Here is a 16,427-nt window from a genome sequence, read left to right as displayed (position 1 = left end):
ATCTTCCAGCTGGCCCATGCAGCTGTTGTCTTGTTACCAAATTAAATGATGATGATAATATTTTGTTTTCCTACAACATTTTCAAGCTGAAGATCTGAAAGCTCTTTACAAATAGTAATTAATTAATACTTTTAAGAATGCTGTGTGTTGGGTAAATATTATTACCCCCATTTTACAGATGAGGAAATTGAGGAACAAAGAGATACAGGATCCTATTCAGTGCACACTGCAGTCAGTGGAAAGACTCTAATTGACTTTGATGGATATTGGATCAAGCCAGAGCTTGCTACAGAACTCAGTTTGTCAATCTTCAAGTCCTGTATTTAAACACAATAAGAAGCAGCTAATGCATTCCAGAATGTCACTGGCATGATTTCTGAAAAACAGCAAGTTTGTCAATATAAGACCAATTGAGATATAACTTTGTCAGGCTAATACTCTTTTGTATAGGTAAATACTTTTTAAACCTATATACACTTTTAATGGCTACAGGAACAGATTGCTCTTGTTCACTGCTCTAGAATTTTCTTTTCAGGAGATGAGCTAAAATCTTTCTATATAAGTTCAGCTGGCAGGGCACATTTAAGAACTGTACTTTTAGCACCCTTACAATGCTTGTTCCAAACTTGACTGTCCCATTGGTAAAAATATTTAGCTTTTTTTCTATTTATGCTAATATGATCATTGAATTTTTTTTCTGACTTGTGCTAAAACCAACTATGCACAGAAAGCCAATGGAAATTAAAAACTTTTCTATCTTCATACCACAACAAAGGCCTAATTCAAAGCCCAGTGAAGTCAATGGAAGGACTTCTATTGTCTTCAGTGCACTTTGGATCATGCTCTAAGTCTTTGCGGTATCTTCTCAAGACATATTCTCCCTGACTGCAGCTCTCAATTCTGACCAAGTCACTGGTATACCTTTCGTGTATCTTAGCTCCCTTTTGTACACTCAAAAATATGCCTGCCTGATGTACAAATTTGCATTTGGACAAAGACTATTAGATATTAAATAATCCTTTAATTATAGCATTAGCACCTGCAATAACTGAGCTGTTGTTGCTAAGCACAGTTTTCAAACTGTATCTTTTGCGAATTAACAATGAGACTGCTGAAAGCAGGGAGCATGTTTAAAAAAAAAATCCTAAAAAGAGAGCAATGTTTCAGTGAATAGTGTAGAAAGGTTTGGCGTATATATGACTGTGATACTAGTGTTGTTTTTACGGAATGTCCAAATACTTGCAAACTAATGATGATTTCTCCCCAAAGCAATATTTAATCAAAAGATTTCAAACTTCAAAAGAGTGGCTTTTAAAAAAAACATACAGATAAGACCTATTTCTTTACTTCGAAGAATTGACTGAGATAAGTAAACTGCACATCAAAATCCCTGGTATTTTCAAGTGCATAGTATAATTACTTCTGTGCAGTAACCAATGTATATTACAGTATGCAGCGTTGTTGATATTACCTCACCCACCTCATCTCTCTAATAGGTATTATAGAAAGGTTGATATTTCATTTTGAATTGGTAACCATTATATGAATACATTTTTGCTATAAAATTCCACTGCTTATATTCTTAATAGTAATTTTCAATAATAAGGTCTTTGCAAACAAGGATTTGTGAGAGAAAATCAGTCTACTCCGCTGTTTTGGTAACTTTTTAGTTATTTTTCCTGTTTCAAAATATGAAATGTAAATGCTTTGCTATCATTTAGTGTCACTGTAGCACCATGATTAAATATCTCATTATCTTCTCCTGAACTGGGGGAGTAGTGTAGCTGCCATAATCAGGATTTTAATTGCCAGGAGTAATACTCAGAATATCACAGTCATACTCCTCACTCCTGACATATACCTCAGTCCCCTTCACCAAAAGTACACAACAAAGGATACTACAGTATTTTTCTTTTTTCTAGAGGTAAAAGAACACCTGTTTCACAGAAGTTCCAGTAATCTCTCCCCTATGCCAATATTTAATGTATTTATTGTGAATATATAAAATATAATATACAATTATCAATAATGCTAAAGGATGGTTAAGGTGAGAGAAGCTGACTGTGTAAAAATTAAACCTTCTTACTCAACAGCAATGTTGAATATACACAGTCAAAGCATATTTTTTGTATAAAAATAATTTTTTGCTATCTTTTACCTTTGTTAGTGCTGCCACTAGGGAAGAATAACGTGATTCATATCTAACACATTCATCATCACCAAAAAAATTGTTAACTAAGTTCAGTTTTAGAATCTTTATAATAGCAATAATGCAGGAGCCAAAATAACCCAGCTCAATTTCAGACTCCAGGTGGAGTTCGCAGCAACGATAGTCAGACAATCATCATTTTCTTTGTTAAACTGAGCAAATTTAATCTAGAAGTCATGGAGAGACAATAAATGTTGAATCCCATAATGCTCGTTACAGAAAGCCACTTTTCAGAGTAGAACTGCACTTTAAGTAGCTATTATAAAGTTTGTAATTTTACCTTTAGATTCCTTTGTTTAAACAACTCAAGCACAACTTCAGTATTTATGATATTCTGTAGGAGCTTCTGAAAGCTTCTAGTTATACATTATAGACTTTACTCAAAGCTGGATTAATGGTAGGGCTGATGCAGTCATGACCTAAGGTCCCCAAGATGTAGTATTATTTAGTATAGTAGTATGAAACTAATCAAACATTGGTTATTACTATGTGACATTTAGGTGCCCAAAATATGTTCATGCCTGATTCTCTTAATTGGACCCTGAGTGAACTACTTCCTCCTATATTATTTCTAAAACAAATAATATATTGAATTCATTACCTTGATTGAATCTTCAGTACATTAGGACACATATGCCTTGAAAAAACAGCTTGTAAGGGTTCACTTTCATGAAAAGCCAGGTTATGAGTTTTTACAATACCTAAAGATACAGCATAGGTATAAAAATTAACATATGTTTGCATGTTATCTTAAACTTAACAAATGTTAAATTAACACTTTCATTAATCTCAGTAAAAAAACCCAACAAAGGTCCCATTCTGCCCTGTGTGGGAATAGCTTGCCTAAGTATAGGAAAGTCCATGAATTTTAACTCAGTTTCCTAGAAATTCTTTCATCATGAAAAAAGATGAAGGTTCCACTTCCAAAACTTGTGGGTCTCAAGAGTTCTCTCTGAATCTCAGGTGATCCACAAGAGCAAAGGGTCAGGCACGTTAGCTCCCAGAAAGTACATTTTGGTGTTTGGGGTGTAAAAGAAAGACGGAATGGTTGGCTGGTATAATAATGAAAATAATAAACTTCTATAAACATTTACTGAATAGCTATCTTAATTACCATCTACTATTGCATACAAAAAGAAAAGGAGTACTTGTGGCACCTTTTTGCGAATACAGACAAACACGGCTGCTACTCTGAAACCTACTGCATACAAGTATACAAATACTCTGAGGCTTAGGTTTTATGATAGTGTTTAGTGATCTGCAGTGGATATTGAGAGATGTCACAGGCTCGTTTTCACTATCAATGTATGTGTCAGGTTCACTTTACTCCACTATTCAAATTAATAATTTTTATTAATAAAAACACAAGGTTATCAGATGAATAACCTTTTGCTATAAGGTTCTCTGTACATATATAGCAAGTTTATACAAATACAAATAACATTTAAAACGAATTTTAAAAAAGGAAAATTATGTACTGTTACATTTTTCCAAATACACCTCTAAAATGCAAACTTTCAAAATTAAATATAACCCGAACAACAAATAGCAAGAAATCTGTTATTTCAGTGTAGCACATTAAGCTAGCACTAAATCAAACTCATTGCCTTGAGCCGTAATACATTATTTCCACTTATTAATATGAAATAGTATGTTTCAAATATTAGAAAATGCATTATGTACCATAGTTCTGCTAAGTATACTGGCAGAAATAATTATAATGGTGCTTTAAGGGTTCATTTTCCAGCAGAAAGTGATTGTGCATCACTGTCTTGTACTGGACAGAATATGTCAGACCTTTTATAAATTCACAGAACCATATAACTTGGAGATGGAAAAGACTGATTAGATCATCTAGTCCATCTAACTACCAAAACAGGCTTTTTCCCCTATAATGCATTTTCAGTATTTTGTCCCACCTAGTTTTTAAATGTGCATGCATTAGAGCATTCACTGCTTCCCTGAGGAAACTATTCCACTATTATACCAGATTTCAGTATCCAAGTTTTTCCTTGATATTTTTCCTACATTTTCCCTTTCTTAACTTCATCCAATTACTCCTAGGTACATCTCCTTGTACTATCCCAAGACCTCTTCAAATGTATCAGTTTCTTATACTGGCAGTTAGTGGAGCAGCTCCTTTGTTTTGGAAATTGAAGTCTGTGAGTTCTATTCCCCATGCCACATGCATTTATTTGGATGATGAACACGGTATAGCATAACCCACCATGGATTGTTCAAAGAATTTGAGGCATAAAATAAATCTTGTTATAGTCACCATGTTTACTGTACAGGACCCAGGTGCATGAAAGCAAACATCATTAATGATTATGATGTGAAACTGCTATTCCATCTACCAAACACCTATTTTGTAGAACACAACTGTTATGACAAGTTCCCCTAAATAACTAATGAGCATCAACATTTTATAAAAGTAATATTACATTTTTTGAGAAAATTACCAAAAAATAATCATCTATCATATGAGTAATTGCAGCCCAAAGAGAAAATCAGTCTGTAGCAGCAGATGAGAACTGAATACACTAGTGCCTTATAAGCAAAAAGAACGAAGAGTACTTGTGGCACCTTAGAGACCAACGAACTTATTTGGGCATAAGCTTTCGTGGGCTAAAACCCACTTCATCAGATGCATGCAGTGGAAAATACAGTAGGAAGTGTGTGTGTATATATATATTTTCTGTACTGTACTTTTCCACTGCATGCATATATATATATATATATATATATATATACACAGAGAACATGAAAAAATGGGTGTTGGCGTACCATACTTTACTTTATAAATTGTATTATATTATACAAAACCACTTTAGATTTTATTAGTTTGCAAAGTCAAGCACCCAAAAGATAGGAAATGGTTGCAAGAATCTTTTATAATGGAAAATGTTACGCATAACATTCTGCCAATGACAGAAAATAAGTTTAACAATCAAAAATACAAAGCTGACAAAATATTTACAAGTTTAAAGTACTTAATGTTTCTATAAAGTCATATCACATTTAGCCTACCATGTTTGCAGAAGAGCTTAAAAGTTATATGGCACTCATTAACATTTGTATAAATGTTGCACTTCTCTACATTCCTTTCTAGTGTGTTTAGACATCTAAATACAGGGAGGACTGACTGTAAGAAAAAGTGCATTAATAGTGTGCACCTTAAGAGCAACACAAAGAATGCTAAATAATAGCACGTGAATCACAAAGGGAAACATAAAAAGAAAAGCAATGACAGCAAGAGTCAGGCAAATCAACACAACCACACAATTAAAACAAAGTTAAACTAGCAAAAGCACAGGAGAAAGATGGATCCATGATTTAGTTCTGTACATACAAATATGTTTGTATTTTTATTTCCAAGAACAGTATTTAGTGTACATCAGCATCATCAATTTTTCTAACCTGAGGGCCAAATATATTATTTCAAAAGGTCAAAACCCCACAATCAATATTTTGTGGCAGATTCTCTGCCCTGTTCTGCTTCCTTTGGAAAGCTCAGGCAGTGTAAAAAGAGAAGAAATACGGTTTCTGGAGGACTCCGCAATAGCTGTAAAGCCAACATAGCCACCTCCTACCCCCTCCTTCCCACAGCCCATGGTGCAGGGGAGGAATGTCAGGGGAGGATAGGGATAATGGCTGGAGTGTGTGTTTCACTCTGGATAACCCCCCTGGTCCATGACTAAAGACTGCTGTAACCTGGGCTGGCGTAGAGAATCAAGGAGTCCTGTCTAGTTGTTGGTTTCCAAGCTTTGCTTTTTTTCCCCTCTCCTGCGCTGACCTAGGTGGCTGTGTGGTAGAAGTGAGCCACCTTTTACTACCTGCTGCTCTCTTAGTCTCAGGCAGACCCTCTGAAGCGCCTATTCTGATATCTTTAGAGCTTCCACAGACAGGCAAGTAAGCAGGGAATGAAGCAACCAGAGTGACCCTCTTCTCCCACCCCTACAATGCAACAGGTGGCCAACAGGGCAGCTAATGAACAGCTGAAACAGGGATGGGACAGTAACTGCTCAGAGTGTACCTGGCTCACACCAGACCTGCTCTTGGGACAGCAGGGTAAATGATCAGAGGCAATTAAAAACATGGTGCCCCCTACTGCCTCTCTGTAGTGATGAAGCTGTTTCAAACACTTCAATTTAGATGAAACTGCAGGGCATAGCTCAGGGAACACGTCTAATCATAAATAAATACAAATTTTGTTCCTACCTCAGTTGTCTATAGGGCTACAAGTTAGAGTTTTAAAGGCCACAAATGGTCCCCAGTTCCACAAAGGGTGAATTCTACTCAAATAGAGTAATATATCATCCTGTCCCCTACAACACTCACAATTCCATTGGAAAGTTGAATTGCCTCGCTGTTTAAAAAGTCATCTTTACCAGTTCATTAAGATTTACCTTCATTACTAATTTACACATAAGGGGTAACTGTCTTTTTTTCCGACACAGTTCAGGCTCAGCTGTCCAGCAGTAATGTTGAAAAAACATAGATGAAAAGAAGACACATGCATATGCTGACCTAGAAGAGTTCACTGATCTTAGAGCAAGCTAAAAATATAATTAAAAAATAATATTTTATTACCTTGAAACTATAAACAAAAATGGTTGAAATGTATATTTTTATTTAATTCTATTCTCCAATATCATATATAAGAACAAAACATATTATATAATGTATGTATAAATCGAATAATAAATATAGCAGATGGTTTGTTGGATTCATATACATACATCATCATCATGTTTAAACAAATCAGTTTTACTCCTCCTGCTAGTCAGAACTGGTTGATAAAATCTAGGGCCCCAATTCAGCAAAATGAATGCGTATGAATAGTTCTACTTTACCCCAGTGGGACTATTTATATGCTTAAAATTAAGCTTGTGCTTAAGGGCATTGCTGGATCAGAGCCTGTGGTAGCAAAATCTAATAGTTCCTTTCCCTCATCTAAGTGGGGTATTATTATCATGGGTCTATTAATGCTTATATGAGAAGGTTGGTTTACTTTACAAATTAAAAATATATCTCAATTTTTTATCTGATGGTCTGCAATCACCCCAACTTAAGCTATGATCTTTGCAAAAGTTAAGTAGGCTTGGACCTGGTCAGTACGCATCTGGATGACACCACCACAGAAATGCCAAATTCTGCAGGAAGTGGTGTTGGCGATTCTGTAGGTGGGATTCTTCCCTTTGAGTCAGAAATGAACAAATGTTGGAATATGGTCTTAAGAGGTAATTTTAAATTAGATGTAAATCTGAGACCCTGACCACTTGTCGTCATTAAAAATCTGTGGCACTAATCCTACTGTCATAGAAAGAAAAGGAGGACTTGTGGCACCTTAGAGACTAACCAATTTATTAGAGCATAAGCTTTCGTGAGCTACAGCTCACTTCCTCAGATGCATATCGTGGAAACTGCAGCAGGCTTTATATATACACAGAGAATATGAAACAATACCTATTCCCACCCCACTGTCCTGCTGGTAATAGCTTATCTAAAGTGATTTCCAGCACAAATCCAGGTTTTCTCACCCTCCACCCCCCCACACAAATTCACTCTCCTATAGACAAATTCTAGTTTGGCAACTATGAAAAAGCAGGAAAACTATAAAAAGCAGGAACAGAGTTTCCATGGTATCGTTCACCTAGTTAAGACGATACCCAAAAAATTGAATGTGGCTATGCCAAAAATGTGAGACAGTAAGGAAGAGAAATTGAATTATGCTGTAAGGCATGTATAGAAAATTTTTCAAAAAGCTACCTAAATTAATGTTGAGACTGTATTTCCCCATAAAAAGCCATTTAAATTATTTTAAAAAACCCAAAATGCACTTACACCTTTTTCATTTGGGTCAAACCAAAACTCATCACTAATTCGTGCTATGGCATGTATTGCTCTTCCAAACACTGTAAGAGAAGACAAAAGAAATGTGGTATTTGCGTTCTGTATTTGGTTAAATAAAAAAAAAAAGGTGATATAACACTGTCTCCAGATTAATTAAAGAAGAGAAAAATTCTAACTTTCCTACATATATTTTAAAAGAAAGTTATGATGTAATGAGGAGCATAAAGGCAAAAATTACTGTTTTACAGCAAATCTCTTCTGTATTGCTCACAACGGCAGCAGAAAGCACCATAGTTTGAACTTTTCAAAAGTTGCCACCAATGCTGGGTACCTCAGTTTCAGGAGCCCAACCTGAGATAACTTGGGTCTGATTTTCAGAAGTGCTAAGCACCCACAAACCCAGTTGCTCAGCACTTTTACAAACCAGCCCCAAGGTACATTAGATTGGGCTCTTAAAAACTGAGACACATAAAACCAGTGGTCACAGCTGAAAAATCTGGCCATGGAGCCTTGAAGCCATTAAACAAAAATCAGAAAGCACACCACCAAGTAAAGACAGCTATTAAAGGCAACATTTCCACTGAGTGGGACTCCAGTATCTGACCTATTGAGTCCTTACCTCCCATACTTAACAGGAACTTGAAATTACCAAGCTATATTTGTTTTTATTTTGTGCACCAGGTCAGCAGTGGCGCATTACTCAATTAACAGAGTTAGTTCTTAAAATACAGTTACAAAGCCATCAGGAAGCACAAGAGCAATGGTTTTGGTCTAGGTCTTATACTGAAATTTGCTATTAGGACTACTAGCTTTTAGGCATTAAAACAGCCAACTTATTTAAAGATTATTGCTGTATATATTGAAAGAAACTTTAAGGTTGCATGGCTGAAATAAAATAGTTTTTGAAACAATATAGGAGTACCTTGATAATTTACATTAATGACTGGGAAATCCACCATAATAATCTTAAAATAACATCACGTCAAAGATGATCACCAGAATAATGTTTCCCTAAGACTGGCTTTCTTTAAAATAAAATTTAAATAAGTAAGGATAGTCTTGTATCCAAAGAATTACTACTAGTAGTAGTTTGAACTTGTATCACACTTTTCTTTCATAGATGGATTTTACAAGAGCGTAAAAACCAGTATGCCCATTTTATAGATGGGTAACCGAGGCATAGCAAGTTACATGCCTTGCTCAGGATCACACAGCAAAGCAATAGCAGTCAGAATTAAAGGCCAGATTTTCTGACTCTCCCTCTCCTTCGATCTACGCATCCCAGAATCCTTGGTACTGGCAGCTGCGGCACTTCCTTTGAAACACCACTGAAATTAATGCAAAGAAAGATTCTGTTGGGGATATGTAGAGCCCTAGTTGCTCAAATGACCAACAGAGTCTTTATTTAAAAGCAGACATTTTACATACCAAAAAGTCATCCTCTTTCTAATAACATTTTAAGGTCCAACAAGTCACACTGTGTCTTAAATTACATGGCAACATCTGTTTAAAGTATATTTTGTATGACAGAAATAGACAGGTCTTAAAACCCAAATTCCAGAGGCCTTTGGAAACAACTCAGTAAGTAGCCGTACTTTTCATCAAGTTGCACAAGGGTCTGCGTGTTCTGCATGCATGTGAGGGGCCACTGAGCTCTGCTCACAGGTAGGGACAATAGGGTTTTAACAGAGCTCCCATTACCATTCCCACCAGGTGTTCTCTGGGGAGACCTGTTGGGTTGATGAGAGACCTCGTGCCACCGATCTCAGGCAAAATGCACTCACAAGGCTGTGTGCGTGGGTGTGTGGGGGGGAGGCCTTGCAGCAATATGGCGCCATTGGCTTCCACATGCTGTCACACCTCATATTGTTCCAAGGGATCTGGATAGCCTTGGCTCTCCACTCCCTGCCCCTGTACATCCGCTCTGGAGGTCCGTCACCGTGTCCCTAGCAGCAGGTCTCAGCCTGCTCCCTATTTCATGGTCCCAATGATGTGCTCCCCTGAGCAGTGCCACACATCTCCCTACCTCTGAGGTGGCTGCCCCCAATCACACACTTCATGGTTTGGGGGCTGGGCGACAGCACCTCAGTCAGGCCTCCCCAGCCCAACCTCTCCCCTCACACAACAGGTCCCCAAAGGGCGGGAAACCAGCCAGTTGCTTGAGGGGCGGGGCCATCCGCTCCTCAAGCACCCGGATGGTTCTCATCCTTCTCGGTCTGACAGCGAGGCGGGAAGCGCGAGGCCTGACGGCCAAGGAACGCGCCCTCGTGTGTACCGACTTGGAATGATCCCTTCTAGCTGCCGTAGGCCGTAACCGTCCTTGGCTTCCGGAAGCCGCGGCGGCCCGTTGCTCCCTGGCCCTTTGCGGAGCGGAGCGGAAGAAGGTGACGAGTGGGCTGGAGCAGGATGGTGAGCACCCCGGGGACCGTGGGCGGTCAGAGGGAGTTCCCGACCCGCACCCTACGCTGGAGAGGGCCCTGCTGCCCTTCCCACCCGCGGCGCGTTGTTGCCCCAGGGCCCCCGCCCCGTCCCCCCGATTCCCATCGCGCTCCTGGGCCTGAGGCCTTCCTGCTCCCCTGGGATCGGAGCTACATTAGCCACGGCGGTACAACAGAACCGTGCTCCTCCTCCCGCCCCGCGACGCTCACCGCAAGCGGACTGCGTGTCCCAAAGCTTTAATTGCAGGGACAGCGCCGTGCCGGGGCCTTGCTGTTCCTGAGGCGTAACCTGACCCAACATATAGACTAACCCGCTTACTGCAAAGTAACAGAATAACTAAAACTAAGCAGCTGTCTAGAAAACAATCCTTGGCTTTTTATCTCCTGCTCACGTGCATCTTAATGCCCAGTTCAGACATTCATATTGGGGCCCCCAGGCATTGAGGCAACTTAGCAAGGTTCGTCTATATTTCTTTGGAATGCTGTTTCCTGTTAACCATGTAATCTTCAGCATTGTTTGCTTTAATAGTATTCATTCACATGAATAACCTTTTTCGGGAGTATATGTGACCACTATCTTGGAAGAATAGAAATCCATGAAATTGGCATCGATGGAGATTCTTGTTTTGGGGGAAAAAAATTCTGAACAGTCACTGTTTACGAAGTCAGTCTAATGTGAAATTCAAAAAGGTGGGGGTAGAAGGAAAAATATTCAAAAGAATAACTGGTTCACTGGAAAGTTACAGCAGATGGTATGACTATTTTGTGACGTGGCAGCTTGAAAAAGTCTTCCAATATTGTTTCAGACAGTTTCAGTAAAGCTGATTTTTAACACTTCCTTTCATAACATTAAAAAAATCATTGTTTGTTTATTCATATGTCTATTTTTTCCTTTTCTGTTGCTTTCTTTTAACATTGTTCATGTTTCACCCTGTTTTTTCATTCCCCCTGTCTGCAATCAACTTCTTCATTCCAATAAGGCTGGGCACAGAGTAAGTTTACTCCTCTTGGCTCTTGCTAACACGGGTGGTAGGTGATTTGTCAATGTTACTAGATGTTAAAATAGCTATGAATTATGGAATAATTCTAGCCAATCTGTAGTCAAGACTGCAACTAAATTTCTGTTGAAAACCAAATTCTTATGTGCTTTTTGTCATGATTGTTGTCCATCAGAGATAAGTGTGATACCCTTAGTACAACAGAAGATGCTGCTTGTTGTAGTCTAGCAAGCTATTTTGATAGGAAACTTGAATCTGAATGAGGGGCTAAAATGGCCTCTCTCAATTCATCAGCACACATTGGATTCAGTGAGGTTGAGTGTGTCTAACTGAGAGCATAATTTGGGCCGGGTGTTACATATGTAACTAACTAGCGTTACATGTAAATCTTGTAAGACTTGATTAAAGACCCCACGTATTGTTTTGTTGCCATCAAAATCAGTTATGCTACAAAATCAGCCATATTAGGAAATTGTTTTAAAACTGTTTCAGGTAACATGGTTATGCTATCAATATGTAGGGGGTATAATGTTAAAATGTAACTTTAAAAAATGTCTAATGATATGGCAGCTCAAGCATGTTAGCTCACTTTTTTTAAGTTGAATGAAGTCCTGTCCACTGAACAGGTACAACACTGGCACTAGCCGAGTAAACTTCACTGTCTTGCCCACGTGCTTCCTTTTTGAGCTGGAGGGATCATCTTTAGGAGTAATAGGACGTCTGTCCACGGGGAACTAGTGGAAGGCCTTTTTATTTCTGAGACTACCAGAAGAAGTAATTGCTTTATATCACTACTGACCTGGACTTGAACTGGTGGCTCACAGGTTAAAGATTCTGTATTACGTTACCAATTCTTTGAGTTATAATATTCCCCTCGCTTGCATAGTTTGGATACTTACACTGAGCCGGCTTTCACAACACTGGTAAAAATGCCTGAGCCCTATCTGCACTTCTGTTTACATTGTTGAGTACTGCTGCATGGTTGCTGAAATAAAATGCAAAGTACAAAATTTTATAATGTAGACAAGGTTACAATTAGTTTATAGTGTAGCTACAAGTAGTAATATCGAACTTTTCTACTTGTCTGGAGAGCAGCCCATATGTTTGTTTACAATGGGCTTGTCTACACTGGGAATTTACAGTGCTGCAACTTTCTCGCTCGGGGGTGTGAAAAAACACCCACCCAGCAAGTTTCAGTACTGTAAAACACCAGTGTAGACAGTGCACCAGTGCTGGTAGCTACGCCCCTCATGGAGGTGGTGTTTTTAGAGCGCTGGGAGAGCTTTCTCCCAGTGCTCTGCCGCGACTACGCAAGCCACGTTAAAGCACTACAATGGCGCAGCACTTTAGCATTGCCAGTGTAGACTAGCCCAATGTTATCACATTTTGGGTGTTACCATAAATCAACAACACTACACATGGAAGAAAACAAGTATTACGTTGACTTATTTATCAGAATAATAGGAATGCTTGCTTTTTATCCAATCCTCATGTGGCCTGTAACAATTTTTTCTTTACAACCCTTTTCACACAGTTGTTGCATAATCAAATTAAGCTTGGCTTATTGATGCTTTGTCTGCATTAATTTTATTTCCTAGATAACAAGTTTAAAAAGTCTGAGACATTACATTGTAGGCTACATTTGTAATCAAAGATTCAGATTAAAGGTGTGATGATGGTACAGGTGATTTACTAAATAATGGTGACATCCTAGAGTAGAGATATAGACTAACAGATATTACTTGTTGGCTGATTGCATCACTTGTATTCTGTCAGCACTTATCGTACTTCATAGAGCATTTCCTTTAAGTTTTATGTATTCATAGTTCTATTCTGGTCTGGTTTATCTTCAGCTTGCAATGCTCTATTAAAATCCGCTTTTTGACAAAGCTGTACTTGATACTGTCCAGTGGAAGCTCAGATGTTTTATTATCTTGGCTTTTGACAAACTTTGCATTCAGTTTAAACACTGATGCACACTGCAGACTCATTTTAGGAAAACAAAATGAAGATTAAATATTGAAGTAAAGGGAAACTTGAAATAATGAAAGAAAAGTAGCCATAACTTAGGTCTGGTCTAAACTTAAATTTTACCAATAGAGCTATGTCTGACAGGAATGTGTCTTTTTTACTAACATAGCCAATATGTACTGTAGATGCAGTTACACCAGTATAACTGTGCTTGTACTGGTATAGATTATGCCATTTCCCCAAACCAGCATAAATTATACAAGTAAAAGGACTTTCATATTAAGTGCATCTATTGCTAGAGGGTTTTGCTGCCATACCTATATTGGCAAAACCCTTGCAGTGTAGACAAGGCATCAGTCTGTACCACTCTACCTTAGTGAGACATCACTCACTTTGAGACCCACGGCCCAGTCATAAGCTCGGTTTCAGTTCTTTTTTTCAATAATTTTACATCAGAAATGCAGAATTGTGAAACTGAAGATAACCAACCTTGCAAATTTCTTCTTGATTGTTATTGGCCCCAGTTAGGTTCTGTAATACTTAACTTTTTCCTGTCCTTGACACCTTGTAAGCTGGTGTTAGTATTAGGAGATCTTCACATCCCACATCGATGCAACAACCTCCCAGCTAAATTCAAAAAACTGCTGGTCCCAGGAAAGATCCAGCACATCCTCTGCACCGGAAACCTCTGCACCAAGGAGAGCTATGACTACCTCAAGACTCTTGCTGGGGATGTTCACATTGTAAGAGGAGACTTTGATGAGGTAATGACCTCTCTACAAAGACTTTTAAAAAAACAGTCTGACACGTGAGTTGTTTATAACTCCCTTTACACCATTTAAGGAAAAGGACAAAATTGAGACAGTTACAGTTACTTAATAAAGAACAGGGTAAAAAGCAAATAAGCAGTACTGTGTAGTCATAACCAGTGAAATGACTTAAGCCTAGTTCTTACCCCATGCCCAACAAGGACAAAGCTGACTCTTGAATTCATGTACAGATGCCCCATGACTTACGCAATTGTTCCGTTCTGGAAAGCCTTAAGTAACTCGAATTTTGTGTAAGTCGGAAACGTGTACCTGTCTGTTACGCAAAAATTTCCGCAACTCGAAAATCTTATTTCTGGCTTATGGAACTCTTTCCGTAAGTGTGAATTTGCGTAAGTCGGGTCTTGCGTAACCCGGGGAGAGTCTGTAGTTTGGTTTATTTAATTATATTTGATTAAACATTGTAATAAAATAGCTGAACCTATTTGCCATCAAATAGCTGCTGTTGCCAAAATGTTGAAGTTCCTTGGTCAAATGCAGTTTTGTAATTCTAAATTTATTTTTAAACTGTAAATAATAAATTTATTATTTCAGTATTTCTGTAAGCTTTTCAGTCTTGGTGCCACCTTTGAGTCACCATATTTGGCTTTGATGCAGTTGATTTCTGGCTGGGTGTGGTATTCCTGCTAGAAGTTTCTACATTCTTCAGTGAAGAAAAACTTAAGTTGAAGAAGATCTTTAGATCATTCTCAGGAGCAGCAGATTTTTGTGTGATATGAATACATAGCAAATAACTTAATTCCTTCTGAAGATGGAGTCTGTTTCAGTATATGTAATCTGTATGTTGTATATTTGTTTTTAATTTTTAGAACCTGAATTATCCAGAACAGAAAGTTGTAACCGTTGGGCAATTCAAAATTGGGCTGATCCATGGCCATCAAGTTATACCGTGGGGAGATATGGCCAGCCTGGCACTGCTACAAAGGCAGTTTGATGTGGACATTTTAATTTCAGGGCATACACACAAATTTGAGGCGTTTGAGCATGAAAACAAGTTCTACATCAACCCCGGGTCAGCCACAGGAGCTTATAGTGCCTTGGAGAAGTGAGTTAAAATAAGTTGGACAGTTGTCAATTTATCTAGGTTTTTATATCACACCCATCATTGCTCATCAGCACTAATTTTACAGTAATAACAGTTCTCTAATACACCAGTTACCAAGATACATGTTTATCTTCAAGCCTTATACACACTAACATTAATTTATTTTTTGAAATGTCAGTATTGCATTTCTATATCACTTACCAAAGGTTTGGGTCTAGAAAAGAAAAGGCTGAAAACAGCTGCTCAGCATTTGTGTGTATTCATTGTCACTGCCTATTTCCTGTGCACACAGACTAGAAAGTAATAACTAAAGCCTTCCTAATCTTTGTCAGGTTGAACAGATAATCCCCAGCAGTGATGTTAACTATCAGAGGAAACAGCTGCTGTGCATAAGTTAATTTTTAGGGTTATTTCGTTATCTAGCAAATACATTGTGCTGTTGGTGTCAAGGATTTTCCTACAATACCTTCTAAATCCATTTGCTTAAGATGAGTTTGTTGAAATACCTAGTCTTGTTTTCCAACTTGTTAGATCATGCTTATAAAATTCAAATTCAAATTCCTTGGAGCAACTCATATTAAGGAATCTAGCTTTGAGAAATACCTAATGTTGGAGTTTTATAATTACCTGATATTAACAATCAGTTTTTCTTTCCAGCAACATCATTCCTTCATTTGTGCTGATGGATATCCAAGCTTCCACAGTAGTTACCTATGTGTATCAACTAATTGGAGATGATGTGAAAGTAGAAAGAATTGAGTACAAAAAACCCTAAAATGAATCTTCTGGTGCTCTTTACCATCTCATTTCCTCTTGTTCTAGTCAAGTAACTAAGCATTCAAGAACCACAAATTGTCTGCAATATTCGATTGTTTGCAGTATTAAACACTTTCTAACTGCTTGTAGCCTATAGCAGTGTAACTGGTTTATAATACATAGCTTCCAAACAATGGCACACTCTTGTTTTCTATGTATGGTTCAGCTTGTAAAATATCCTGTTACGGTGCAAAATGCCATAGGTGTACAATGAGTCTTGTTAAATAACTACCTTTTTAATGTTGTAATAAACTTGTTTTTCAATCA

At 38.0% G+C, this 16,427-nt stretch overlaps 2 protein-coding genes across 2 annotated transcripts in view; one reads left to right on the top strand and one right to left on the bottom strand.

Annotated features, from left to right (window-relative positions):
• The window catches only part of RAD9B (RAD9 checkpoint clamp component B), a 23,800-nt gene extending 12,432 nt beyond the window's left edge, over nt 1–11,368 (bottom strand). Inside the window, exons 1-5 of the mRNA XM_084649329.1 lie at nt 10,714–11,368; nt 8,057–8,127; nt 6,619–6,768; nt 5,240–5,354; nt 2,811–2,910 (exon numbers count right to left, since the gene is read on the bottom strand). Of these exons, the coding sequence (XP_084505455.1) occupies nt 2,811–2,910; nt 5,240–5,354; nt 6,619–6,768; nt 8,057–8,127; nt 10,714–10,804 (527 nt within the window). The 5' untranslated portion in view covers nt 10,805–11,368. The remainder of the gene's footprint in view (nt 1–2,810; nt 2,911–5,239; nt 5,355–6,618; nt 6,769–8,056; nt 8,128–10,713) is intronic.
• On the top strand, nt 10,278–16,427 carry VPS29 (VPS29 retromer complex component). Its single transcript, XM_084649330.1, has 4 exons — nt 10,278–10,474; nt 14,045–14,236; nt 15,109–15,344; nt 16,002–16,427. Exons 1-4 carry the CDS (start codon nt 10,472–10,474, stop codon nt 16,117–16,119), a joined length of 549 nt encoding a protein of 182 aa, XP_084505456.1. The 5' UTR covers nt 10,278–10,471; the 3' UTR covers nt 16,120–16,427.

Source organism: Lepidochelys olivacea, assembly GCF_965140295.1.
Source record: "Lepidochelys olivacea isolate rLepOli2 genome assembly, chromosome: 15".
Taxonomy (NCBI): Eukaryota; Metazoa; Chordata; order Testudines; family Cheloniidae; genus Lepidochelys; species Lepidochelys olivacea.
Note: the sequence above shows the minus strand (reverse complement) of the source record. Positions and strands in the feature narration are given on the sequence as shown.